The sequence below is a fragment of the Alosa pseudoharengus genome, unplaced genomic scaffold (genome assembly GCF_046254945.1).
Source record: "Alosa pseudoharengus isolate Yale_2024_CS ecotype anadromous, Long Island Sound unplaced genomic scaffold, YU_APseudo_1.1 YU_APseudo_1.1_scf_11, whole genome shotgun sequence".
Lineage (NCBI taxonomy): Eukaryota > Metazoa > Chordata > Actinopteri > Clupeiformes > Clupeidae > Alosa > Alosa pseudoharengus.
In genome coordinates, this window is record NW_027468576.1 from 27895607 (window position 1) to 27922128 (window position 26522).

At 42.1% G+C, this 26522-nt stretch overlaps 4 protein-coding genes across 4 annotated transcripts; 3 read left to right on the forward strand and 1 right to left on the reverse strand.

The window, feature by feature from the left end:
• The first annotated feature begins 1723 nt into the window (after positions 1–1723).
• ppp1r2 (protein phosphatase 1, regulatory (inhibitor) subunit 2) lies at positions 1724–15294 on the forward strand. Its single transcript, XM_076278658.1, has 6 exons — positions 1724–2086; positions 5930–6037; positions 6627–6707; positions 10403–10512; positions 11968–12138; positions 13068–15294. The coding sequence occupies exons 1-6, from the start codon at positions 1956–1958 to the stop codon at positions 13085–13087; spliced, it is 621 nt and encodes a 206-aa protein (XP_076134773.1). The 5' UTR covers positions 1724–1955; the 3' UTR covers positions 13088–15294.
• Positions 15295–17267: 1973 nt separating this feature from the next.
• LOC143113380 (uncharacterized) lies at positions 17268–19440 on the forward strand. Its single transcript, XM_076275421.1, has 4 exons — positions 17268–17345; positions 17621–18235; positions 18451–18774; positions 19333–19440. The coding sequence occupies exons 1-4, from the start codon at positions 17268–17270 to the stop codon at positions 19438–19440; spliced, it is 1125 nt and encodes a 374-aa protein (XP_076131536.1).
• Positions 19441–19829: 389 nt separating this feature from the next.
• LOC143116214 (uncharacterized) lies at positions 19830–21952 on the forward strand. The gene is made up of 3 exons (XM_076277626.1): positions 19830–19971; positions 20087–20204; positions 20629–21952. The coding sequence occupies exons 1-3, from the start codon at positions 19837–19839 to the stop codon at positions 21648–21650; spliced, it is 1275 nt and encodes a 424-aa protein (XP_076133741.1). The 5' UTR covers positions 19830–19836; the 3' UTR covers positions 21651–21952.
• A 229-nt stretch (positions 21953–22181) lies between these two features.
• On the reverse strand, positions 22182–24872 carry LOC143116230 (uncharacterized). Its single transcript, XM_076277627.1, has 2 exons — positions 23737–24872; positions 22182–22838 (listed from the first exon to the last, which is right to left on the reverse strand). The coding sequence occupies exons 1-2, from the start codon at positions 24562–24564 to the stop codon at positions 22479–22481; spliced, it is 1188 nt and encodes a 395-aa protein (XP_076133742.1). The 5' UTR covers positions 24565–24872; the 3' UTR covers positions 22182–22478.
• Between the last annotated feature and the right edge of the window lie 1650 nt (positions 24873–26522).

The window sequence follows — 26522 nt, forward strand, 5'->3', positions numbered from 1 at the left end:
TGATCGGATCATAAACGGCCACAGCAAAGAAGACAAAATTTACCAAAAAATTTGTCGGTATTGGTTGGTAGACAACCTATCATAAGTGTGGAGGGAGGTGGGTCTGAGATACCACTGTTGAGCCTTCTGGAGGTCACCGATGAAAGACAAAGGAAGTGCAAGTGAATATTTGTAGCAAATTTGAAAAAAAAAAACCTCTCTACAGGCATTTATGATATATAATTTTCTCAAGAATGCAAGGCTCTTGACCTCGACCTTTGACCACCAAATTCAAATATTTGTTGTCTGTGAGTCAAAGTGAATATTTGTATCACATATGAAATTATGTCAGGATTTTTTTGAGGTTTATGCACCATAAAGGGATAAGGGATTCCTTAAGGAATATATTGCATTTAGGACATTAAATCTAGCTTGGATTTGATCAGTAGACATGATTGATGATAATATATCTCCATTTGTCCACCATAAATGATCTAAACATTATTTTTCAACCAATCATTGAAGTAGATATGTATTTGAAATCACTGGCTGGATCACACTATTTAGGTGGTTACAGCGACAAAAATAATAAAAAGGCCGAGAATTTTTCTTTTGATTTATAAAGTCCACAGATGGCCCTTTCATGTGCAGAACGAATTTTGAAAAAAGGAGGTTGCTCATCAGAGATATTCAGGTCTGAATATTGCTATTTTTTGGGTATTCGCCAAAAGGCATGTGACATAGTGGATACGTGCAGTCCTGGACTGACACCCGTCACACCTTATACCTTGAAACTCCAGTTTTAAACTAACCTTGGATGCACTTTTGATGGCATGGATTGTTACTTTGCTTTGTTTAAATCTGACAGCAGGAGGGATGTCAACATTTTATGCAATTTTGGGCCATTTTTTGAGGTTTTTTGGCCTAATACAAGGAGGGGGTCCTAACTCCCCCTGAGTTGTTTCAAATTTTATACTATTTTGGCTTTTTGAGTTTTTAGGTGGACCCTTCAAACTGGCCAAGTTTCATTAAAATCGGTGACGTGGCATGTATCATCCCCGCCTGGTCCTTTCATGGACACACTCTTAACTGTTTGTTACAAGCAACTGTTTAAGTGAGCGTTTTCCTTCGAACACAGCTCATGTGTAACAGTAAGCACATGTAGCCTACCACTCTTCCAAGTGATCCTTTTTTTAGATGCTGGTTGCAAATTGTCTGGCATCTGGAGTCTGACAAAAATTCACTTCCAAAGTAATATCACTGTCTGCGTTCTTTTTAATGTGACCGTTAAAATGATTGACTGTCTGAAAATACATTGGCCACTGCATTATGTTTGTAATAGCCTACGTTTCAGTAACGTTACCCTGTTCATCTCCTCTCCTGTAGCCTACCATGCTATCTGTGCTAACGAAAATGCTGGTCCTAGACCATTTCAATTTAGGCTACCTGACATTCAGAAAGTAAAGCGACTTATAATAGCCCAATTTACATAGTCTGACTTTTGCTTATCCTAGCAAAACAACTTGAAGCAACATGCCATCATCCTACCGTCTTACACTCGGTGAACATGTCTGGGGAATTCGCTTTATTAATTGCATGTGTTCCACAGGTAAGCACATCAATCTATGAAAGATGAGAGTATGAAAAGGATACAACCAATCCACGACCCTTTCACCCTTCTCAAATCTCGCGACATTAGAAGAGGATAGTACCGCGTTCTATGAGGGCTGTAACGTCAGATATCTCGCCGGATCGACACAAGTTCAGGGAGGGTGGCATAGTGTGTAGTCAAGTAACAATAGGGCTATTGAAGTTGTTGGTTATGCCATCAAATTTCCCTGAATGCTGCCACTAAATAACTACCCATGTTAATTGTAACTCTTTAGTCTTGAAGTGGCACTGAAACTTGAATACTAGCAACGTTGTAGCCCAGACTGGGAGCCCTCTCAAGTGGGTTGACGTAGTAACCGTGTGGAATGGCAGCTCCCCGGCCCATTAAAGGTATTCTGAAGAACAAAAACAGCGGGGCGAGTATAAAAAGGGCCCCCGAAGTCCCGGTGGAAAATCCAGAGCAGGCAGCGCTGGGAATATTAGAGGACGACCAACAGTAAGTGAGAAACAAATGCTAATTGGCACCATGGTTCAGTCAGTCATGCCATGTCTGACGCCAGATACCTTGCTAACATTAACGTTGTTGACGTTTTCTTGTATTGCAACTATAACGTTAACGTTGTAAGTTTGACGACCAAAAGTAATGGGGCTGATTGCTAATCATAGTTTTGCGCAGTGATTCCACTCTCCAGTTCTGCTATGTAAACGATATCATTTACCGTTCGTCATAGTGCTAGTTTGTTAGTGCTTAACGTTAGCTGGTAATCACTGGCTGTAGCTAAGGAAAAGGCGAGTAACGTTAACGTTATCCTAGCCAATGTTAGCCTGAAGTTAGCCCAAAGCGAAGTGCCACCTATGGTTAACCAAACCACTCGTGGATTGTGACATTCATTTTCTGACCCTAGTGCATACCCAACTAGTTTAACATTTAAATGTAAACAGCTGAAGGTGAAGGAACCTGAAGCATTTGTGCCAACGAAGCAATTAAGGTGTCAAGTTATCTGGCATTCTCTGACAGATATCTACTATTTTCTAGTAAGGAAAAAATATTACACTTGATATACCCTTGCAATCTGTCAAATATATTGTAAACAGATAGATACGTTTGCCAATCATAACGCTCTTCCATTGCATGTCATGGTTGTTGTGAAGATTTTGCATTTACCGATTTCTTGCTAGAGTGAGTTAACGTTAAATAGTCGACCTTCGCTTGGTTTTAAAACAACGTAAAGCTAACACTGGCAAAATCATTCTAGAGTCTAGATGTATTTGGCCGCTTGCTGAGTGACTAATGAAACGATGATGAGCAGTTGTTTACCTCGCATCCCTTAATTGTCATCATTTGGGTATATGACTATCTATAGTACTGCCATTGACCTCACCAACAACTCCCACACTGCATTTGCTCAAGTATTGTAAGACATGTTAAAGGTACAGGGAATGGTTAATTTCTGCCCAGAGTCTAATACATTGATTCCATCTGTAATGACTCCTACTGCAGAGGGTGATTATCTTCAGTAAGTGAACTGAGCTAGTTGGTCACAGGCTAAGTTTCTTATTTGTTGTTGACAGGCTTTTAAAAAAAAATAATAATAATAAAGGACAGTAGGAACCAACCAACCTTACACTGTCACTTTGATGGGGATTTTTCAGAATTACATAACTTGCTTTAGGCTTAGTTCATCAAACACATAAACTGAATGTTGAGGGATTGGATTGCTTTTGGCAAGTTTAGGAACAGTTGCCATGTCTACTAGAGAATATATCCAGAAACCCGTCTACCCATCCCCTGCAAAAATAGGCCATTCAAGAATGGCAGTTATTACTGAACTCCAGTCCCCCAGGAGAGTCGAAGCTTCTGTTGATACCAAAATAGTCTCTGACAGAGAAAAGGGGGAAAATGTATCCTGAAGGATTGTATGTGCAGCCAAGCACTAAATCTAGGAAGGATAGCATGGCTTATTTCTGTATTTCACATGGATTTTGGAATTATTGATGAGCGCTACATAATGAGGCGTACTATGTGCACACATTTTTTCCCATGTTAAATGAGTAATTAACATCGCTATGATGGCCAAATTGTAACTTTTCTTAAGAACCTTTTTTTATTTATTTTTTTTTATTCTGGTAGTCATGCTCTCATCTCCTCCTTTTCGCTGTGGAGCATCCTTTGGGGGAAGATCCTTTGGGATCTGACATTTACCAGCATGCTTCTTGAATACACATGCACTTCCACAGTGAAATTATGTTCTTTGCCCCCACACCACCCCCCAACCCCTCCATTTCTGAAAAGTTATGCACTCCTCTAAGGTAAACAGTATTACCGTTCAACATGCAAGGTGTGTCCCAGGATGTACTATTTCATTTCACTTTAAAGGATGGTATGAAAATGACTCCTGCATGCTGATCTTTTGTGTTTGTTGCTACCAGTGCTATTGTTTATGTTGTGGCACAGGCACAACATTCACAGTAAAGCAAATTGTCTGAAGAGGGATATCCTGTGACATCCCTCTTAACTTGAGCCAACCCCTGAGCACAACACAATTCCATTTTCTGGTACTTCCCAGTGTCGTAGAAGTGCTTATGCTTACTGCATTACCTTGTCTGTCAGAGGAACTGGGAGGTTAGATGTCTAGACTCTTTGAGCAGTGGTTATGTCGTGAAATCAAAGACGCATGCTATAGTACACTGTTGCGCTTTATGTTACAGATCAGCGCCAGTGCAGTATGTTCAGACGCACTCCTGTTGCATTCATTACGGCTAATGACACAGTTACTTTAGGAAGTGATTACTCTGAGTATGAGGCACAGTATTATGCGAGTTCCTAAAAATATAGGCCATGGTCTTAACCTGATTAAATTGACAGATATTGTAGAACTATTATTACCAAACTGAACCCCTGTTAGTTTAATTCTGGAAATCTGCAACCCAGGTTCATGATTTCATTGTACTCTGATGAGTTTGGACAGATAGTATGTAGATGCTGCTACATTGCCTGGAGTAAGTCTTTGGGTATGAATGTAATGTGTGTGCCTTAATGTGAATCTAGGTAGTGCACGGATTAGCTGATGCAAAGCTGTATTGCTGCTCATCAGTAGGTATCCTGGTTTGCATTGTAGCCCAGTACCGCTGCCTCATGAGTTGTATAATCATTTTGCCCACACACACATAAAATCAGCACACTCTGCCTCCAGCCCTGGACCGCACTGTCACATCACAGCACAAACCCTCCCAACGCTGTCTGCACTCCCTGACACAGTTATGAGCGCTCAGCCTGACCTCATCGAGGTTCACTTTAAAATCCACCTCTGCTGTGGCAGTCTAGTTTGTTAAGGAAGATAAGGAAAGGGTTAGGTCCGTGTTGGCAAAAAATTGGCAAAGTGTCCTGCATAGAGGCTAGAATGAGTCAAAAAATGTGTGTGCTAGGGGATTACATTTGGTGTTTTGGTTTGACTTGCTGGTACAGGGTAGATCAGGTCCTATTCTGATGACTGGACATCATCTCAAGTGCCGAGTGTACCAGGGGTGTGGGCAGGATAGGAAGACTGTGCCGGAGGATTATTCCAGCTGCAGTAACCAGATTTACAGCCCGTCACCCGCCCGCTATCAGCCAGTCCCATAAACATCCCCCAGCCTCGGCCAACATCTTCCTCTGCACAGAATATTCCTCACAAGTTGTTGATCTTTGCAGATCTGTAGCCTATATACTTCTGTATTAATGATCTGTTGTCATTGTTAAAAACTGCTATTAAACTATTCTTTTCTATATTTCTATATTTCATTAAAGGCCCCCTAAATAGTTTTTTTTTTACCTTAAAATAAAGTTTCCAAAATCATTTCAATGGCACATAAACTCTTAATAGGGCGAAAGGCACTTCTGCCACACTCTGAGGAGTCTTATCGCATCTAAAACAGCCATAGTAAGTTTGGTATTCAGTTAGGAACACTGCCTCCCTTCCAAAATCTAAATGGAAAGAGCTGCTATGCTATAAGTATTCCGAGATCTCCTACAGACTGCTGTCCGTGCATTCCCTCTATATTGTATCAGAGTTATGTTCATACTTTGTTGCAAAAGACGCATATTTAGTTTGTTTATTATTGCGCTTCTCAACTGTAGGGGGACCCCGAGAGCAAATCTTTTTTAGTGCTGCTTTAACACTACACAGAGGTTACATTGTGATTGATTTTGTAGGGATAGTTTCACAAGATTTATTTCTTTTAGGAGTTTCAAACTGGGGCAGAGGCATAGAAGTAACGTGTCCTTTGAGTAATGGTGCCAGTATTAATGGCCGAGACTATATAAGCTTCCAGAGCACTCATTTCTAACTTGGGTTTACAGGAAGAAGTCGCAGAAATGGGACGAAATGAACATTCTGGCCACGTATCACCCAGCTGATAAGGACTATGGCTTGATGAAGATTGACGAGCCCAGTACGCCGTACAACCGGTGAGTTGATAGCAATGCACCTGTTGGCATACAGAGTAGGATCATCATCTTATGAGTATAACATTTTCATTTTAAAATCATTGTACAGATGTGGGTGCAGTTCATCACAGGTCTGTCCTTCCCAAAGTGTGCTGAAGGGGAAAAAAGGGCTGTCAGGGTGTGGAAGAATAATACCCTAAATGTGAACTATATATTTTTAATGTCCTTCCTGAAGAGCAGTCTGTCAGTCCTGGTTAGTTTCATCCCGTTCTCCTCTATAAACATTGCTCCACCAAGGGGTAGTTTTTGTATAAGAGGAGGCTAGTTTCCCAAGGAAGCTAAACGGTGCCTACGGTGCAGGTTCGGGGGGGGGGGGGGGCTACCCCCTCCCGCTCCCCCTCCTGCTCCCTCTCCTGCTGCTGCTGCTCTGGATGAATTTCTGCTGTGTCAACACAGAACAAGGGCACTGGCCAGATTCAGGGGAGCAACCTGATCTGTCAGGACGCACAGCTAGAAAGGTCAGAAGGTGCCTCTGGCTTTCCAACCTTGTGTCCCCAATCAGAAATGATACCCCCCCTCCCTTTCTGTCTGCTTGTTTCCCCCTCTGCAGGATGGTGGGGGATGAGGATGACGAGGGGGCACTCAGTGACTCAGATGGCAATGCGGTCACGGTAGATGACCTCGCCAGAAAGTAAGTGCTAAATGCCAGATTACCTGTTATGGTGTTTTTATGTCTGTAGGAGACGAGGATTGGCACAGTATTATGTTTTGACAAGGATTCTGTGGGTCTTGTGTGGATTGTTTAGTGTGGGTCAGATATCGTATTTCATACCTTCACTTAAAAAGTGACTGCTTATGCAAGCAGTGGCCACACCTTTCTCTCCTTCTGGAACAACTGATTTGATTGTTGTATTAGAAGATGAAATGATACTGTTCTGTAATCACTGTACACTTCAACTAGAATAGGAAAAAAAACACCAAATATGATCCTTTTAACATGAGCCAAAAAAGTACACTGCTTTAACAAGAACATTGCTGTGGTTTGACTCTTCCAGGAGGGATCAGTTTGGAGTTTCATTCTCTTGGGATAGGAGGCTCATTACCTCTGGAATCAGAACTCTTTTTATGGATAGCCACTTAAGCTCAATTTTGTCACAGGGCCTTTCCAAACATCAGTACTAGCATTGTATAGGTTCAACATGGCTCAGGGCTCAGGCACGCCTAGCTTAGTATTATATATTTCTTTTTAATCTCCAGTATTTTTTATTGTTATTTCCTCGGTTTTAACCCTTTCCAGACAATATGGAAAGGAACCATTGTTTCATGCATCTCAATCTATTGTAATCAGTCCCATGGTTGTTCTTAAAGGGGTGGTTCAAGATTTTGGACATACATGTAGGACCTCATTTCCAAGTTAGCAAGTGTGTTATTTATCAGTGGAGACCGTTTTCAGCATGTTTCATCCAGTCCTTCTAGTTGCAGAGTTTGCAGGTGCTAGGCTAGCGCAAGTCATCATTATGTGTTAGCCTGCCACTAAAACAGTCTTACCCACTTCACAGTACACCTGAGGCAAATAAATGATAACGCCAGACTATCATCTATTCCAGTCGTGGAATATCAGGGAATTTTGTTGTAGCAGCTTAAAATGTACTTGCCAAAAATAGTACATTAATTCAAGTATTTGCACGCCAAATTGGAGTATATCTGGATATTAGCATTACTGCTTGCTTGAGTAGCCCAAATTTATTTATTCAATGGCCATTTATTCCTCTCCCAGTCTAAAGGAGTAAAAGATTTTTGAACGCTACACGGCTGCTCTGAAATCATTGGTCGGTATATTGTACAATTAATTATATAGTAAGTCATGGAAATTCAGGTTTTAAGTCAGGTAAAAAGTCATGGAATTTTGCATTTGACTTAGAGTGGGAACCCTGTTCTTAAGCAATGTTAATACCAGGTCCTAGCTCTCATTACAGCTGAAAGGCTCTCAGGGGATAACATCCCGGCATATTTCTAGTACCCCTCATCAAAGCCATGTCTCCCAGACTTCTCAGATGTCCACGGGAAGCTGACTTTTTCCAGCGCAATCGAGTAATCTTCTGTAAGACACCCGTGAGATAAGGCCCAGTTGGGTGGTGTGAGCACACAGTAACTGATACACTGTTTGTTTACTCTCCCCTGTAAGCAGGAAGGTGGCTCTCGGCACGCAGCAGTTCTGCGTGTCATCGGGGGCAGCAGGAGCATATGGCCCAGCGCTGCCAGTGCCTCAGATTAAGTGTCTCTCTCATTCAGTCTTTTCTCTGCGCCTCTCTCCCTCGCTCTTGCTCTCTCTTTCTCTTTCTCTCTCTCTCTCTCTCTCTCTCTCTCTCTCTCTCGTTTGCTCTGCCTTTCTCAGGCAAAACGGATGTTCCAACTACTGCCCTCAAGACAGAAACTCACTGAGGCAGAATCCTGGTTCACACACAGTCTGTCAGACAGTCCCACATATTGAGCAGAGAGGGTCTTCAGTGTGCTTTAAACATGGTTGTGTATTTGGCATTCCCAATTTTACAAACAGCTCCTGGTTTGCAGCATCCTAATGGCTGCAGCCAACCTTATTGGCTACATATCACTTAATGGAGGTGATTGATCCTTGGCCACTATTTCATGCCAGGTGAAGCCCAGACCAATCGATTGTGCCATTTCAATGCCCTCCTCTGACAGAACACATTTATCAATTCGACAAGTTAATGTGAGATGATTACCCATCTTAGACATTTAATTACAGACTTTTTGTCTAGTTTGTAACTTTATTGCTGAATCTAGTAGCTCTTTTGCAGGTAATTTTTTAGGATGCAACTGCACATCTGGCCTCTGTGTGTTATAGATGTATCAGTACATATAGTGCATATCTCTATGTATGTGTAGATACTGTATCTGCAGTATGGAGCTGTGGGCTTCATGGTTTGACATTGCAGTCCCCACTGTATGGCTCATAAATATAGCTGGCAGACATGTCGCTGTGTCCTCTCCGACCATTGTTTACTTGCACGCTGAGCACACACTATTTTTATGGTCCAGTCTCAGTAATGGAATGGCTGCTAGCTTATCTAGCTCAGGCTTTCAGTGGTTTATGCCTCTGCCTCACACACACAGTCCTTTGCATGGACACACACACACACACACACACTGTTTCTTGCCTCCTTGTTTATGCCTCTGCCTCACACACACAGTCCTTTGCATGGACACATACACACACACAAACTCTGTTTCTTGCCTCACTTTTCTCTTCATCTCTTGTTCTTTACTGTCGATTATTATTATTCTGTCCTCATCACTCCCTCTGTCTCTGTCCGTCTCTGCCCTATGTTGTCATCTGTTCTCCTCGTATCCTCTCCCTGCTTGCCTCCCCACCTCTCCCTCCCTCTCTTCTGTGCTTTGAGGCTCTCTGACACTGACCTCTCCCCAAGTGCGTTGTGTTTTTGTGTTTACCACCTGCAGCCCTTTAGAAATGCCACAAACACACAAACAACTTTACCTGACTGTCCTCGGTAATTATATTTTGGGCTCCAGGGCTTTCAAGTGAACGGTCCTGGGTCAAGTCTCAACCGTGTGCAGCACAGAAGCCAGCCTCACCATTGGAATTCCTCTCAGATATCCATGTCTAACCACAGTTGTTTGCTAAATACTGTTGATCTACTATTGTGGCTCTTGCACTGTGGTGTAGAGGAAGTACATGCAAGGGGACGTGTTCGACTTTGTCCAGCTGAGCGAATTAAATGAAGCCTGTCCAGAAATATCTGACCTGTTTCTTTCTTTCCCATGTAGAGATTTTCTTTTAGCCGATGGCTGTGTGTGAGTTCTGTTCAGTGGGTCTCGTGTCACATCTGCCGTCTGTGCTTTTGTCTCTCTCTCTCTCTCTCTCTCTCTCTCTCTCTCTCTCTCCCTCTCTCTCTCTCTCTCTCTCTCTCTCTCTCTCTCTCTCTCTCTCTCTCTCTCTCTCGCTCTGTCTCTCTCTCTCCTCTCTCTCTCTCTCTCTCTCTCTCTCTCTCTCTCTCTCTCTCTCTCTCTCTCTCTCTCTCTCTCCCTCTCTCTCTCTCTCTCTCTCTCTCTCTCTCTCTTCTCTCTCTCGCTCTGTCTCTCTCTCTCTCTCTCTCTCTCTCTCTCTCTCTCTGTCTCTCTCTCTCTCTCTCTCTCTCTCTCTCTCTCTCTCTCTGTCTCTCTCCTCTCTCTCTCTTCTCTCTCCCTCTCTCTCTCTCTCTCTCTCTCCTCTCTCTCTCTCTCTCTCTCCCTCTCTCTCTCTCTCTCCCTCTCTCTCTCTCTCTCTCTCTCTCTCTCTCTCTCTCTCTCGCTCTTCCTTTCTTTCTCTGTCTCCGTCCTTTCTTTCTTTCTGTCTCTCTCTCTCAGGTTGGCTGAGGCAGAAGGCACAGAACCTCGCTTCATGAGCAAGGAGGAGGAGGAGGAGGAGGAGGAGAGCAGTGAGGAGGAAGAGGAGGAGCTCACTGCTGAGGAGCAAGGTACACACCGTGTTCAGTTTCTCTGCCAATATATCCATCCATCTCTCTCTTTCTGTCTGTTTAATGTATCTTTCTGTCAGTCATCCTTCTATCTTTGTCTGGATTTGGCACAACATTCCTGTTATGTCATGATTGTGTGTATTCCTATCAGTGATGGATACACCCACTATTAGAATGTTGTGTGTATCACTATTCTTCGGTCTGTCCATGTGTATTTTAGTCCAGCGGAGCATGTTATGCCCTCTCCTTGCCCCCTGGGCCCCAGGCTTTCATGTTTGTGTCAGGCAGGTTAGCCACACATATTTCCCTTCCTGTTCAGTAGTCAGTCTTTTTACAGTTGGCTTGCACACAGGGTCTGCTGCTCCAGTTAGTAGTGGCTTTCGTTTGGCTTCATCACTCATCCTCATGTCCAGCTGCCTTTTGATGATGAATTTAGTGATTTAGTGGATTTCTTCGTCTGAAGGGATTCATTTGACAGGATTGTTTGTTGATCAGATTTCACAGATTATATCATGAATGTGAGATATTGCGGATGTTTTGTCGTTTTCCCCCCAGGCAGGTCATAGATAGAGAAAGGTGATTGTGGGTAATTGTGACTGTGCTATCATGTGACTTTGACCCATGGAGGGGGGGCCCTGTCCCCCTCAACTCCAAGCCGTCCATGCAGACTAATGGGCCTGGCCGGCCAGCCAGCGCTCGCGCGGACTAATCCCTTTTCTGGCTGACCGGTTCCTCATGAATGCACCGCTCCACTCCTAGGCTCAGGGAGAAGGTTGGCTTTAAACAGAGATAGACAAATCAAATTTCAGAGGATTTCTTTTTTTTTTTTTTTTTGGCACCTCATAAGCATAATCGATTTTGTGAGGTGGACCCTGTTTATAGATTTGTGTATTGTTTGTGCAATTGCTCTTTTTAAGTATCTGTTATTTTCATCATAAAAAGCTGCTATGTCCTGGAAAGAAAATAAATCGGAATATGGGGAGCATTCTAACAGAGAGCACATGTGTGAAGTCCTATGTGTGAGGTCCTATGTGTCTTATGGTTGTATTGGTTTGGAGTATTGAGGTGGTTTGTGACATTTGAAAGGACCCCTACGTGATTCTGGATTTAGAGCTGCAGCTCGCGTGGCATCCAGGCTGTTATTTATGTGCTTGAGTTATGTTTCTGGAAGTTTCCTCGACCGCAGCACTCGTTCCCTGGGGATGCCTCATCCTCCACCTCATCTCTCACTATCTGGCCTTCTGTGGCACAACACGCACTTCATCATACTCACTGTGGTGGAACCATAACTCTTCAGGTCTCTCTCTTTCTGTCTATCTCTCTATCACTCTATCTATCTCTATCTATCTCTCTCTCTCTCTCCCTCCCCCTGCGTCCATAACTGTCTGTTTCTCAGTTCCCTCAGTGGACTGGGGACATCAATTAAATTTCCCTCTGTGTCTGTCTCTCTGGCAGAGAAAAGGAAGCAGTTTCAGATGATGAGGAAGATGCATTATAACGAAGGCCTTAATATTAAGCTGGCCAGACAGCTTATCGCCAGTGAGCTGGAGGAGGAAGAGGACGAGGATGAGGAGATGAGAGATGACACTGAAACAGAAGACATTAATGTAGACCCACCTCAAGATGGTAAGGAAGTGGGGAAAGGGAGGATGCCTTTTGAGTAAGGAAGATTGTGTGAGGCTTTTTTTTCCATTGCTGTTATTTCTTACTTTTAGCAATATATACCAAGCCATGTCACAATAAGACATGGCGGTATTACTGTATCACGATTATATGTCACACCATTTATATTTTACTATTATGGTATCACAGTTGTACAGAATTATGAATATACTGTATACCCACCCACCCCAAGGGGGATACACCCAAAGGCCAAAAGCAAACATGTAATGCTGTAACTTCACTTTACAGACCTAATTTTCTGCTCTGAAATACCATACACTTAATGCAGTATTATTGCTGGCTAGATTATTTGGTATTGGCTATTTTTCTCCCTCCACACATTGTTTTGCTAACTTCAGAATTTAAGAATGTTGCCAACCGGTGATGGTCAATTAGTTCCTGTTGAAGAAACACAATGTAAAAATTCTCCTTTTCATCCATGTTCAATGTACTGGGTACCCATTTGGCGGCAAGAGGGTACCCTATTTGTCTTAAAACAAGAGAAGGGTTATGCTCCTACCCACGAAAACAACATAGCATAGTGGGGCGGTGGTAACATAGTGGTTAAGGAGCTGGGCTAGCATGCAACAGTCTGGAAAAAAACAATTGTGGGTTCAATTCCCGGCTTCCACCATCGTGCCTTTGAGCAAGGCACTTAAGTGTCTGTTAAATGAATACATTTAAATGTAAATAGTGCAATACCAGGCGTTTTGGGCACACATTGGCACTGTGCCATCAAAATGAATTTTATTTTAAGGTAGAATAACTATATTGTGTTCAATGCTTCAATATTGCTGATCCAGCTTTACTGCTACCTGGGCAGTTTCTGTGTTGCCTATTGCTGAGTGGGTCAGACATGGAGCTAACGTGCGCTCATTTGCCTTCTGTTGCAGCTGATTCTCTGGATTCTTAGAGGACGACGCAGAGAAATTTTGCACCTGGACTCGGCTCATGAACCATAGGCACGCAGATGCCCCACCGGTCTTGGCTGACACTGTTTCAGGACCCCAACCCCCCAACCTTTCCATTCCTCATGCAACCCCCCCAACCACCGCCTGCCGAAAAAATAAAAAATATAGTCTGCATTCTGTGAACTGCGCCATGCAAAGCATATCAACTATTGACCCCCCCCCCGCTGGACAGTCCTGGCTCCTCCCTCTGTTGCCGAGTATCCGTCTCCCTGTCATCACACTGTGGGGGCGTGAGCTGAAGAGTTGTGCTCAGACTGTTCTCATCAAGTGATGGCCCCCCTCCCCTCCGCTGCCCTCCCCTTCCCTCTCCTCCATCCATGCGTAAGCACAGGAGGTTCTGCTTGCCCAAAGACACGCCCTTAGCATCACCACACTATGCCCAGCCTGATCAGTCGTGGCGTGCCATGGTGTGACACTAGGCTTTAATGTGTGCGTGTAATATTTAATCCCCCCCCCACCCACCCACCCACTTTGTGTAACGCCTGAGGATGCTCCTCCTGTGGTTATGGGCATGGTGTGGTCAGCCACTGAATCGCCCAAAAACTGTCCCGCCATCCATCTTTTCATACAGCCACTTTTTTGTTTTCAGTGACCTGTGTAACTACCCTGACTGTAATCCTCAGTATCATGATAGATCCATAGGCTGTCCCTGGTAACGTAACTGTGATGTATAGACACCGCAAAGAGGTATCGAGGCTGCTTCCAGTGGGCAGAAAATGGATGAAATACAGGCCTACCAAAGTGTAATGCACTGAAGTCAAATTTTTAGAATTCCTGTTTTAGAATTGAATGGCCTTCTCAGCATTCTTTATTAAAGTATGATAAAGCGAACTGCACATTTTCTTTCCAGAGTCAAGTACTATATATTATGTCGGTGTGTGTACAAAGGAACAAATAATGCAATGCTTCATAGCTTGACTACTACTGATTGGTGAGACTGCATTTCTAGAGTGTTAATAGGCTACTCTTGAATCTGCTGTTCCTCTGACAAAACGGCTCCAGTAGATGGATCAACACAATCTTTAGCTTTTCTGATTAGCTTGTCAGAATTCAGCATTCTAAAATAATACTGATCTATAGTAATTTATGTAGAGTATCTAAAACCTTTTCCTCTTTTTAGTATATTCTAAAACTAATGCAAGGAACAAGACTCACAGTATTTACAGTACATACTGTCAGTGCAACATGCTATTCCTAATTAGACTTGCACCTTGATCTTAATGTTGTCCATAATGTTTTTAATTGGACGACTAAATATGTTTTCGCTTTTGTTTCTTTTTTTTACATAAGGCCTCTAATGGAGATTCTACTTGTGCACAAAAATAACCGTATATATAATTAAGTAATGGCCTTGGATAAAAATGAACTTTTCCATTATCTGCTGCACTTCAATAGTAACCTGCAGTATATGACAAATTCACATCTTACCTTACCAAGAATTATATACATAGTTCTTTCATGTGTATTTTCAAGGTATTATTTTGTTTTTCTCACACTGTTGTCATTCTTGGATTTTTAGGTTTTTTTTGTGTGTGTGTGTGATTACAATCAGATGACAGGAGGTCAAATGAGTGCTGGATTTTAAACATCAGTCCAATTCCACAAGAATTTAGCCATTTTCCAGAATGGGAGCAGGAATAGGATGGATTTCATGGGTGTGTGGGTCGGTGGGAGGTTCATTGGGTGGATTTCAAGTTAAGAAAATAATCAATTGGTAAACCACCATATGTCTATGGATTTCATAATTACATTAATGTATGATTAGGGATGAGGGGAATCATGATGCCAAGGTCACAAAATATAATGTAAGAGAAGAGATGCATGTAGAAGGACCGGTGGTCTTTTCTGTGGGCTAATAACATACATGAGAACGTAATGCGTATAGTTAAGCTAAACTCTGAAAAGTGAAGGATACTTAACCCACAGATGTACATGTTTATAAATGAATGTTCATGGTCTTTTCTTTATTCTCCATTCAGAGCTGTGGTGCCTGTTATGTACCTCTTGGTTTCCGCATTTGCTGTGTTTATTTGACAGATTAGGCATTTAATGTCTACAGAACATGTTATTTGTCCTCGTTTTTTATCGGTTTTGCACGTTCACAGGAATACGTGTGTTGTCTCACGTTATTAAAAGATGTTGATATTGATGTTCTTGGTGGTTATTTGTCTGGTAAAAATTCAGTGGGACATCACCCCTCACAAAATCTAACTCCGTTAGTGAACTCATGCAGACATGCAACTATTTTACCACAAGGTGGCAGTATACACAAATACATAACCTCACTTTTTCAGGCCCATTTCAGTGTTTACTTGTTGGATCATTCATAATTTGCTTATTGGACTGAATGTAATGTTGTGTTATGTTCCCTGCAGTACTATAGTTTTAGGTTGGTAGGCCTATGTAAGATGTTTTTTGAGGGCAACATAAGGGACCAAAGAGAATGCTATTTCTGTAGAATGTCACTTACATTTCTAAGTAAGAATACAGGTTTGACATCTGTTAATACCTGGTCTAAGGCTACTGAAATAATCAGGCTCATGATGTCAGGGTATATTCAGGCCTAGGCCTATATAAAATTGGCAGACCTATGTTCATGTCGGTTTATCAAACAATAACTTGATATGTGAAATGCAAAAGTACCCATAGGCTACTCAAGCCTGCTTGTGCAAAAAAAGAGACTGGTATAAGTACAGATTTCATTTCTTTGAGTAAAATGTAAAACTAGACTCTGATATGTAGTAGCCTATACATAGATACATAGGCTACCTGACTTCCAGGTAGGCTATAGAAGTAAAAGGTAACCCATCCTAGCAGTTTTAGGACTATTTGACCAGCTGTTTTAGCTGAAAGAGGATTATTCTATGTAGTTTACTTTTTAAACATTAAAAAGGTGAAGTACATAGCCCTTTTATGCTTTTTTGTTCTATTACTCTGCTTTTGTTTATATTATAAAGCACATTGAATTACTACGGAGCCCCCCTGGGGACAGGGTGGGCAATATTTTTAGACTGCACTTTTGCGTTCCCACGCAATACTTTTTGCGTTCCCTCGCAATACTTTTGCGTTCCCACGCAATACTTTTGCGTTCCCTCACAATAGTTTTTGCGTTCCCTCGCAATAGTTTTTGCGTTCCCACGCAATACTTTTGCGTTCCCTCGCAATAGTTTTGGTGTTAAGAAAACCGTTTTCTTCCTCTGGTATGTTGGGGGCTCTGTACGCAGATCCCATTCACGTAAGAGGCGCGCTGTCATAGGCTTGGCTAGGCTACTGGTCCAGGCTGGCTCTCACAAACAGGTAAGTTTAGATGTTTCAGTTAAATCGTTTTGACTAAGTTTAGTGTGCGTTGCCGATTTGGTTATGTTAAACAACTGCATGAACTGCTTGAACGTTCCTCCCTGAGCCGCGAGCACCACCAAGCCACTAACAATGTAAAGTAGGTGCTTCAGTGCCTGCACTATCTACAGATTAAAAGTTAAAGTTTTAGTTGGTACTGCTGTGCACTAGTGGTTTGTATCAGCTGCAGTCACATGAGTAGACTAACCTAATATCATAGTGAGTGGAATCTGGGGGGGGGGGGGGGAGACCGAATGTAGCCTACACACACACTCAGCAGACGGCAACAGGATTCACAAGATAAAGGGATCTTCCTGTGAGGTGAGGGAGTAGCTAAATTGCCACAGCTTGCACAGCTGTAAGAATTGTATGAAATATAGCTAATTTATTATACAACAGTGATGGTAAGTAGCAACTTCAGTGTGCCTTATGTACGTTCATGTTTTCTTTTACTTTTTCGTGTTTATACCGTCGACTGGCTACTTAAGCTCAGGTACTGTAACAGCTCCGCTAGCATAATAGCTAATTGCTAACCCTAACATCACAAAGCTAGTATCGTATCGTAGGCTACAGTTCAACATATGACAGCACCTGAACGTACCAGACGGGAATTTTGTTAGCTAATCATGGTTGTGGGACGCAACTTGACTGTTCAAAACAAAGCGTCTATGTGTGTAACACATTCCCATGTTAATAGCGTCAAACAGAATTTGTCAGAGATTCTTGTCAACCATTTTAGAGCCATAGCTGTAACGTATTTTATTCTGTGTTTCATCTTGTCTAGACATGGACCAGGATCTTGAGTCTTTCCTAATATCAAGGAATGTCAGTGAGGACAACCTGCAGAGAATGAAAATGGACGAAGTATGTAGATTATGTTGATAATTTCACAGATCTTAACTGGAGTAATAACTTGTTGTCTACAGCATGTTGAATACACACTGAAATTAGTAGGAGTTTGTATTAACCATGTCAAAAAAATTTACATTGCAACTGTGCCTAGATTAATCTAGACCACCCAAATCTTCTACACTGCCTTTTCTGAAAATGATTAGGCTAACACATTTTGTATGTCTGCGCGTGGTGTGGGTGGGTGGGTGAGTGTGGGTGCTAAACAATAACTTTGTTTGTTATTGCAGATTGACAGAGCTGTCTTAAATGTTATGACCGATGAAGAGATGGCCAAATACATCCCCTCTTATGGCAGCCGCCTGGCGGTCCGGTCATTTTGTCGCATAAAGGAAACTGATGGGCCTACAACCACAAGCATTCAAAGGCTCCGTCAAAAGATTGCAGAGGGAAGGATTTGTAAAAGAAAAGGATCTGCTGCCAAATCTTCCTCAGAGCCAAAGGATGACCTGATGGCAAGACACAAGAACACAAATGCCATAAGAAGCAAACGGAGGATTGAAGTAGGTTGGCTACATTATCAGAATCATTGCTTTCATCAAGTGAGGTCTAAGAATGGTGGAGGAACAAGGCATCTGGTGCTGGAGAAAAGTACCTCAGTGAAACAGATGATGGTGATGGCAAAGAATCTGTTCTTCCCAGAGGGCAAGTCACCTAAAGGACCTATTGAGGACTTTACATATGAGATATGTGATTTCAAGAAACAGCCTGTGGCCACAACTAGTACTATCGCAGACCTTTATGAGCAGTCAAAGCTGAAAATGGTTAGACTTTACCTGTGTACAAGACCATTTGTACATTCAATCACAGAGTCTGACACTTCAGCCACTGAGAACCATGAACAGGTATGTATTAATAAATCCGTTTTTTTAATGATTTATGTTAATCAGCCGTTTGTAAACATTTCGGACACAAATAAATAATGTGTACTGTGATACTTCTTTAGATTTCTTAGCAATGGGAAATATTCATGCAGCCTTTATTAGAATATTGTATCACATTGTGGCAATGGTAATATAAACCAAAACTAGAAAATAAACCAAAGTTGCGGTCATTTCAGGTCAAAGGTCCAAATCCTATGCATGATCCTGAGGCAGATAAAGAAGATGAAGCTGAAAGCTCTCCACAGTCCTCCACACCAGATGTAAGCCTACGTTTCTCAAGTCCAGTGCAACTTCATCATGATGCAAGTCCAGTCCATTCCATTGCTGACACAGAAGGACTACCAGCCATGCCCTCCTACCAGGTCCATAACATTTCCTACAGCTTTGAAGTCCCTGCAATGTTACTGGACCCCAATGAAAATGAAGTTTTCGTCTTGCAAAGTGAATGGAGAGGACAAGAGATTTCCAATGATGCTGATGAAACGCTTCCAGTCATGCGGGTAAGTTCTGAGCTGTTTTAGTGGCACTTTTCCATACAGAGTACCTACTGTACTCTACTCAGTACCAGGTCATTAGCATTTCTAATTAAATTGGCTCAGGCCAATCCAAACTTTTCTCATCTGTTGTTCCTCGCTGGTGGAACACACTGCCAGTTCCTACAAGGGCAGGGACATCCCTCTCCATTTTCAAAAAACTCCTGAAGACCCAGCTCTTTAGAGAACATCTCCTCTCATAGCAACACTTACAACAAGTCTTGCTGATCCTAGCACTCACCAGCCGTCTTAAACTGACACGTAACTGTTAAAAACAGCACTCACTGATGCACTTATTCTTACTGTACTCTAATGTTTTTTAAATTGTCCTAATATTGTTGAGAATTGCTCTAAAACTTAAACTGTTTACCATGTTGTTAGTCGCTTTGGCTAAAAATGCGTCAGCCAAATGTAATGTAATGTAATGTAATTTCCATTGCAAATTGACATGGCCCATACCGTGGTCCGTTTTGTATTGATTTCATGTCGGTTCTCTTCAATTCTGTCTATGTCTCTGTCGTCCAGATGTTTGTGCCGTTTCGCTTCTTTGCCTTCCTCTGTGTCGTTTTCTTTTCTTTTTCTTTTCTTGTGAAAGACAACTTAGCCTTCATCCAAGAATCGAAATCTGGGTAATCTCCAAGAATATTAAAACTAATATTAAACTCATCCATTGTGCCGGATGTTTTGGAAGTTTGTCCGTTACAAAGTATCTGCAGGTCAACTCGCGTAGCTTAGCAACAGAGTATTATAAAGTAATAAGTGGCCGGACTACTTGCGCAGTAATATGAAAGACGTGAAATAGAAGCACAAAGCCCATTTTCCTTGACAGCGGTCTGTTATACTTAGCAACGGTCTGTTATTCAGAATTAGCAGACCGCCGAATGTTGGGAAGGCCCATTCCAGTGAATGGAGCATTCTGCAGCATTATGAAGAGGCGTGTAATAATGACTAGTAAGCTGTTGATGTATGTGGTTCAGTAATTAACCTTTCCAACTTATGAAAATGTTTCTCTTGTAGGAGATTGCAGTGATGTCAAATACTCAGCCACACTCAGCTGATCAGAGCAACACACAACCAAGTTTGGATGATCCACAGCCAAACTCAAGGATTGACCAGGACATGCACAGATTAGGCAACTCTCAACAGACACCTGTACCCTTATTGGTAAGTCTGGAGTGTAATTCTTACTCATCAAAGTCATTAAAATGGGAAAGTATATTGTTTTGTTATGTAGTTAAGTAATTAATATTTCTGTGTTATAAAAATGTTCCTTTTGCAGGAGAGTGCAGCAATTTCAAACATTCAACCACCCACCGCTGATGAAGGCAACCAGGTGTTGCATGGATTCGGGAATGCTCAATTCACTCCAGAGATTATTCATCCACCATCGATACCAGGTGAACAACAGCTTGACCCCCTTGTATTTGGCTATATGTACAGTGCCCCTCACAATTATTAACTCCCCTGGTAAAGTTTACCAAAAAAACAAATTGCAACAAAACTAGGAAACTTTAAATCATTCACTAGGAGTCAACCTTGAATTTGCTTCCCTTTGTGTTTGTATTATTCTGGATTATCATTTGACAATATTCATAAACGTTTATTTTTTAAGTTCCACTTCATGGTCCACTCCAAGGGTGCCAATAGCTGTACGTGCTGTGCAAAAGGGTAGCTTAAATAAAAAGTTGGTGGTTGCTATGTGCATGTGGGTGGGGTGTGTGTGTGTGTGTGTGATCTTTTGAGTAATGAGTGTGGACAATAAAGATTATCTCTCTTTATCTCTCTCTCTCCCTCTATCCACATCACTATCCATCTATCTAGATGTTCCAGATACACTGGATGGGCAAACAACAGATGAACCAATTACACTAACTATTAGAAGAGGACATTGTCTCAGTGATCTGATTCAAGCCTTCAAAAACCCAGATATTTTAAATATGGATGTCTCCATCAAGATGCGCCTTCCAAATGGAGCACTGGAGGAAGGAGAGGGTAGTGGTGTTACAAGAGATTGCCTAACAGAGTTTTGGACAGATTTTTATGAGAGGTGCACCTTGGGAGGGGACGTTAAAGTCCCATTTATTAGGCACGATTACCAGTTTGAGGAATGGCAGGCAGTTGCCAGAATTTTAGTAGTTGGTTGGAAATTTGCACGCTACTTTCCAGTTAAACTGGCACCTCCATTTCTTGAAATGGCTTTATATGGTACAAACACCAGCAGCTTGAAGGACTCGTTCTTACAGTATGTCTCAGATAACGAAAGACAAGTTCTTCTTAAGGCTTTGGAAGATTTTAACTCTGTGGAGAAGGATGATCTATTTGATGCTCTTGAGATACATGATTGCCTGCAAATGCCAAATGAAGAGAATCTCATACCACTGCTGTCACAATTGGGACACAAGGCTCTCCTTCAGGCACCATTGTTTATCATAGAGAGTTGGCGTCCGATTTTGCAACACTTTGCAACATCTATGCCACCTGATGTTCTGCATGGTGTTTTATGTCAGAAAATACCTACTGCCAAAGCTGTGAAGGAGCTTCTGATGTTCCCGCACAATATGTCTCCTCTACAAACAACAGTTGCCAGATACCTGAAGAGATACATAGGAGATATGGATATGCACAACCTTCAGCTTTTCCTCCGCTTCTGCACTGGATCCAATTTGATTGGGAAAAAAATCACTGTTGAGTTCATTGAGACCTCAGAATTTCAAAGACGACCTCAATCCCACACATGTGGCTGCATTTTAAAACTACCTGTAGGTTACCACAACTATCCAGAGCTGCGCTGTGATTTTAATAACATACTTGCCAGCTCTGTTTGGGTAATGGATTACATCTAGGTATGATTTGATAAATTGTGTTTTGTTCATAGGTTATATCCTGTATTTTTTTACATTTTCTAGAGACTGATGTAAGCTTACCATGCAGTTTGTTAATGACAGGGACTTGTGTGCTTGTTGGTTTGTTTTTTTCCCCACTGAGGAATGTCATACTGTTCAGAAAATATTATTTCCTGTTTCTGCATTGCGTGATGACTCTTGCATTAAGGCTCATGCATTAAGATGTTAATGAGTTAACTCCAACAGTTTTAACTACTTGAATGAGATCTGTTGTGTCCTAGCAAGTATTAACTTTTACTGAAGGGCTGGTTTTATAATGCTGTTTGCACTTTGTTCCATGTGCATTGATCAGTTCAATAAACTGGGAACATTTTTCACTTTTGCTGCAGTATGCACATTCATTCTGTATTCCTTCATAGATGTACAGTAGAGGGCTGTCATGGATTTGTATAGTAAAATCAAATTGTGCATTGCAACAAAGGTTGTTGAAAAAACAAATGACAAATGTTATGCCAAGACATACATTTTAATTCCAGGCAATATTTTGTATGTATTGTAGGGGAGCACTGCTTGACAACACACCTTTTCAAGCACTACAATGTTCCAAATTATGGTTTTGAAAAAAAAAAAAAACACAGATGTAAACGTAATGTAAATGTAAAATAATTTTAGAAAAAATGAAGTACAGCATACCTCCTGATTGCATGACAACGTGCATGCAGCTCTGCAAATAAACAATGCAGAACACTGTGTTGTATTGTGAAATGTAGTTAAGTTAGTGTAGTGTTTGCACATATGGGACCACATCTTTTTGGGAGTAGCTGCAGTCTATGTGTCATGTCCAAAAGCAACTCTATCAAGATTGAAGAACCTGGTGAGCTCTGATCTCAGTGAAAGGTAGAGCTCAATGGCCATGTATGCATCCACAGGAACCTGTAAGTTTCTTTCTGCCATTATGCTGGTACAGAGGGTGAACAGATCATCGTTACAGGCAATGGCACGGCGATGGGTGCAAAACTCCTCACACCTGGCCAGATCCTCCTCTTCCACGGGGCACAAATGGTCCTCTGTGCCATATAACTCTGGAATGGTGTACATAGCATCAGGTCGACCATGGGGAACATGCACATTCTTTGAAGGACGAATCAGGTGGTTGTTCCAGGTATTTTTGGTGCAGTCCAGTTCATCCTGCAGAGGTGGAAAAATAGATCAAACACATTTTAAGCAACTGAATATTTTCCAAACTTCCTCAGACCACTGTCTGTAGGCTACTCTAGCCATTACAATGTAATGTACATAGATATATGACAAGTTGAAACCCCAACTAAGTATGGATCATGGAGACCCGCAGCGGTAACAAAACAGACAGGAGACAGACAGACTCTGCGGCGAAACCGCTGGCACCTCCGTGACAGCAGAGACGCCCCAGACACAAGGGACACACAGCATACAGATATGCAACACGCACAACAACACAGCCCCCACACCCTGCACCTGCCAACCACCTGCGACCCACAGACCAACAGCAGCCTGGTTACATGACAAGGTCTGGACGTATCTCCAGATCAAAGCCAACTCTCGACCTGTAATGTAAAGGGTGTGGGCGGATTGCTGCCCTAAAATTAAAAAGAAAAGAAAGAAATGTAATCACTTACCTGTTACCTGAAAATGTGTTCTGTTCACTTACCTAAATCCCCTTGGTTTACTGAACTTGTTACTTAAAAAAAGAAAACAAAAGAGAAATATAATCACTTACCTATTACCTGAAAATGTGTTCACTTACCTGAATCCACCTGGTTTACTGTACCTGTTACTTGAAAAAATGAGTTCACCTACCTGATACCTACCTGTGACCTTACCTGTTACCTGAAAATGTGCTCACTTACCTGAATTCACTTGGTTTACTGTACCTGTTACTTGAAAAATTAGTAGCCTACAAAGTATACTTACCTGTGACCTGAGTCTTAGAAGAAAGTTACACTTCACACGGATGCTCATGTAATGGAGGTGAGCGAGGTTAAGCAAGGTTCTGTCTGGCAGGCTATGGCTGAAATGAAAGTAGGTTAATAGAAAACGTTTAACTTACCTGTATTAAGGCCAGAAAGCAAAACAACATTAGGTTCTTGTCCAGGAAATCGCCCACGAAATCCCCCTCGTCTTTTAAACGGTGAAAGTGTTCCAGCCAGAAGTCCACGCACTGTTTGCGAAGGAAGCCCCACCAGCTCTCGATCCTTTGATTACTTGTGCTTTTCCCATATATGAAGCTTCGCTCACCTCCATGAGCATCTGTGTCATTACGGCGAAAGTAGCGCTGCATATCACGGATGGAGCTGTTTTCTGTCCCCATGTCGGTCCTGACAATGCGTGGACATCCCCCAAGCTCCTGGGCCGTCTCTAAGTAGTACCCACCAACAACCTTAGGGTCACTACTAGTGTTGTACGCATTCAACCATAGCATTCGTCTAGAAAACCCATCAATAGCCCCGTTGATACAGATACCAAAGGGCTTCAACTTGTCGTAGGAGTCTACATGCCAAATAAAATTTGGTCCCTTGGCAAAGTAAGCCCTTCGAGACAGTCTCCGGCGTCTCCTGAGTTCTGTACTCTCTGGATCCAGTGTCGACAATATCATCCGAACATCCTCCTTCCGGATGGACATGCCCTTTTCGACACATCTGGCGTGCATAACTCTGTAGCCATGCAGGCCTCCAGAGCCTCGGAGTTCGTCCCGGATAAAGCGCACGGCATCTTCTAGTGCATCATATCTCCGCCGAAACAGACCGTTTTTCTTTAAAATACGCTTCAGAGTCTTCAAGCACATAACCACATTGTGTCTCACCGCCAAAGCCTCCAGCATATTTTTGTATGTGAGCCCCATGTTAAAGTAAAACTTAATCAAGTTGAGGTTATCCATGATGTGCGAACCAATGGACCTGTGTGTCTCCTACGCCAGACTGGGAATACAGAGCCCTGCAATAGACCACTCCAAACTATTGCGAGGGAACGCAAAAACTATTGCGAGGGAACGCAAAAGTATTGCGTGGGAACGCAAAAACTATTGCGAGGGAACGCAAAAGTATTGCATGGGAACGCAAAAACTATTGTGAGGGAACGCAAAAGTATTGTGTGGGAACGCAAAAGTATTGCGAGGGAACGCAAAAAGTATTGCGTGGGAACGCAAAAGTGCGGTCTAAAAATATTGCCCACCCTGTCCCCAGGGGGGCTCCGTAAATTACCCCTGTGCATGGAATGTGCTATATAAATAAACTTGTCTTGCCTTGCCTTGCCTAAAATACCAAATTTGTTGCTGTTGTTATTTGAGGGAGGCCTAGCTTGCTGGCAGAACAGCTGTCTCTACTCCTACTGTAGCCTACTTCTACTTTGAAAATGTAAGGATAAGGAGTAGAACGAACAGATATAGGGGAGTGGTAGTATAAAGTTGTCAGAAAATTAGGCCCACTCAAGTAAAGATACCTGAATGCAAGTACAGGAAGCCTTCTTGGGTATGTATAGGCTTAGGCTACTCATTCCTACCTCAGATGTTCACTGTTTCAATCAAAACGTCGGAAGGAGGGTTTGTCCAGCATTCCCATGGGACAGGCTGGCACAACTTTCGAAAACTACTGAGTTCAAAGAAGTACAGTAGGCCTATTGGCTGGTTGATGTCACGTCTGTGATCACAACAGGCTATTTCGCCTGTCGGTCAAACAGTAGGGGGCAGGTACATTGATGCTACAAGAAGGAGGGCATTATTGGATGCTTCGGTCGTGTGTTAAGAAGAATAGCAAAGTTATACCATTATAATAACAAATCAAGTAGCCTATGTATCAAAGTGAAACAGTTAGGCCAATATTGTCTATGGAGTGTCGCATTTGACCAGATAGGCCCTTAATGTAACATTGTAAAAGCTCACGTCTCATGTGCCTTGGCCAGTGCAACAGATTCCAATTAAATCAGATTATTGGATTGGCTGCAGATTACATCTCGTCTTTTTCCACAACGCAGGGCAACGGAATGGTGTAAGCCTGCAATATCAGACGTTCAGATGTAGGCTATTGGAATCATCATTCACCAGGTAAGATTTTATTAATTATAAAGCCTATACTTTTGCCACTGTAAGTGAAAGAACTCTTTAACAGTACAGTTATTGTGGTATTAATTGTGTCACAATATTAGGCTAAAGGGACTGATCGACAAGTTTTATGTATTTTCAAATAGTGTCAAGTGACGTGACCACTAAATGTTTCCCGCAGAACAAAGCCTGAAACATTCTGGCAATTACTCTCATTGTTCAGTGTGTATGTCAACTGTAGGTTATGTCGGTACCATCGTCCATTGGTGAACAGTAGCCTACTACGGAGCTAACATTGGATCACTGAGATTGCATTAGCAGTGCTCTTAACCCAGTTATACATGGCCAAATAAAGAACATGTCTTACACAGGGGAGCTGCTGAGGATTTGTTATGCATTTTTGAGCGTGTAATATAAGCAGTTTACTTTTTAATGACTAATTAATCTATTGATAACAGGCAAAGTAAGGCAATAGCCTAGTCATCATGTCATATCACCAAGAACCCCATGTTATGTAGCCTAAGGCCTGATGGCAAGGTTGGGGTCATGTTTTGGCAGTAGGCCTAGGCCTAGAGTTGCCCACATGTAGCCCATAATAATGTTGTTTTATTTGTTTATTCCAAAGAGCTCACCCTCTTTTGGACACTAAAATACACATATAGTCAAAATGTTGAAAACAAATCACCACCACTTTGTTTGCGGACAGTTCACCAAAAGAATTTCAGTGGAAGTGGCAAAAATTCAGAGTGGAAAATTTAGTAACTTTAGTTGATACATTGTTACATCAATGTTAAATTATT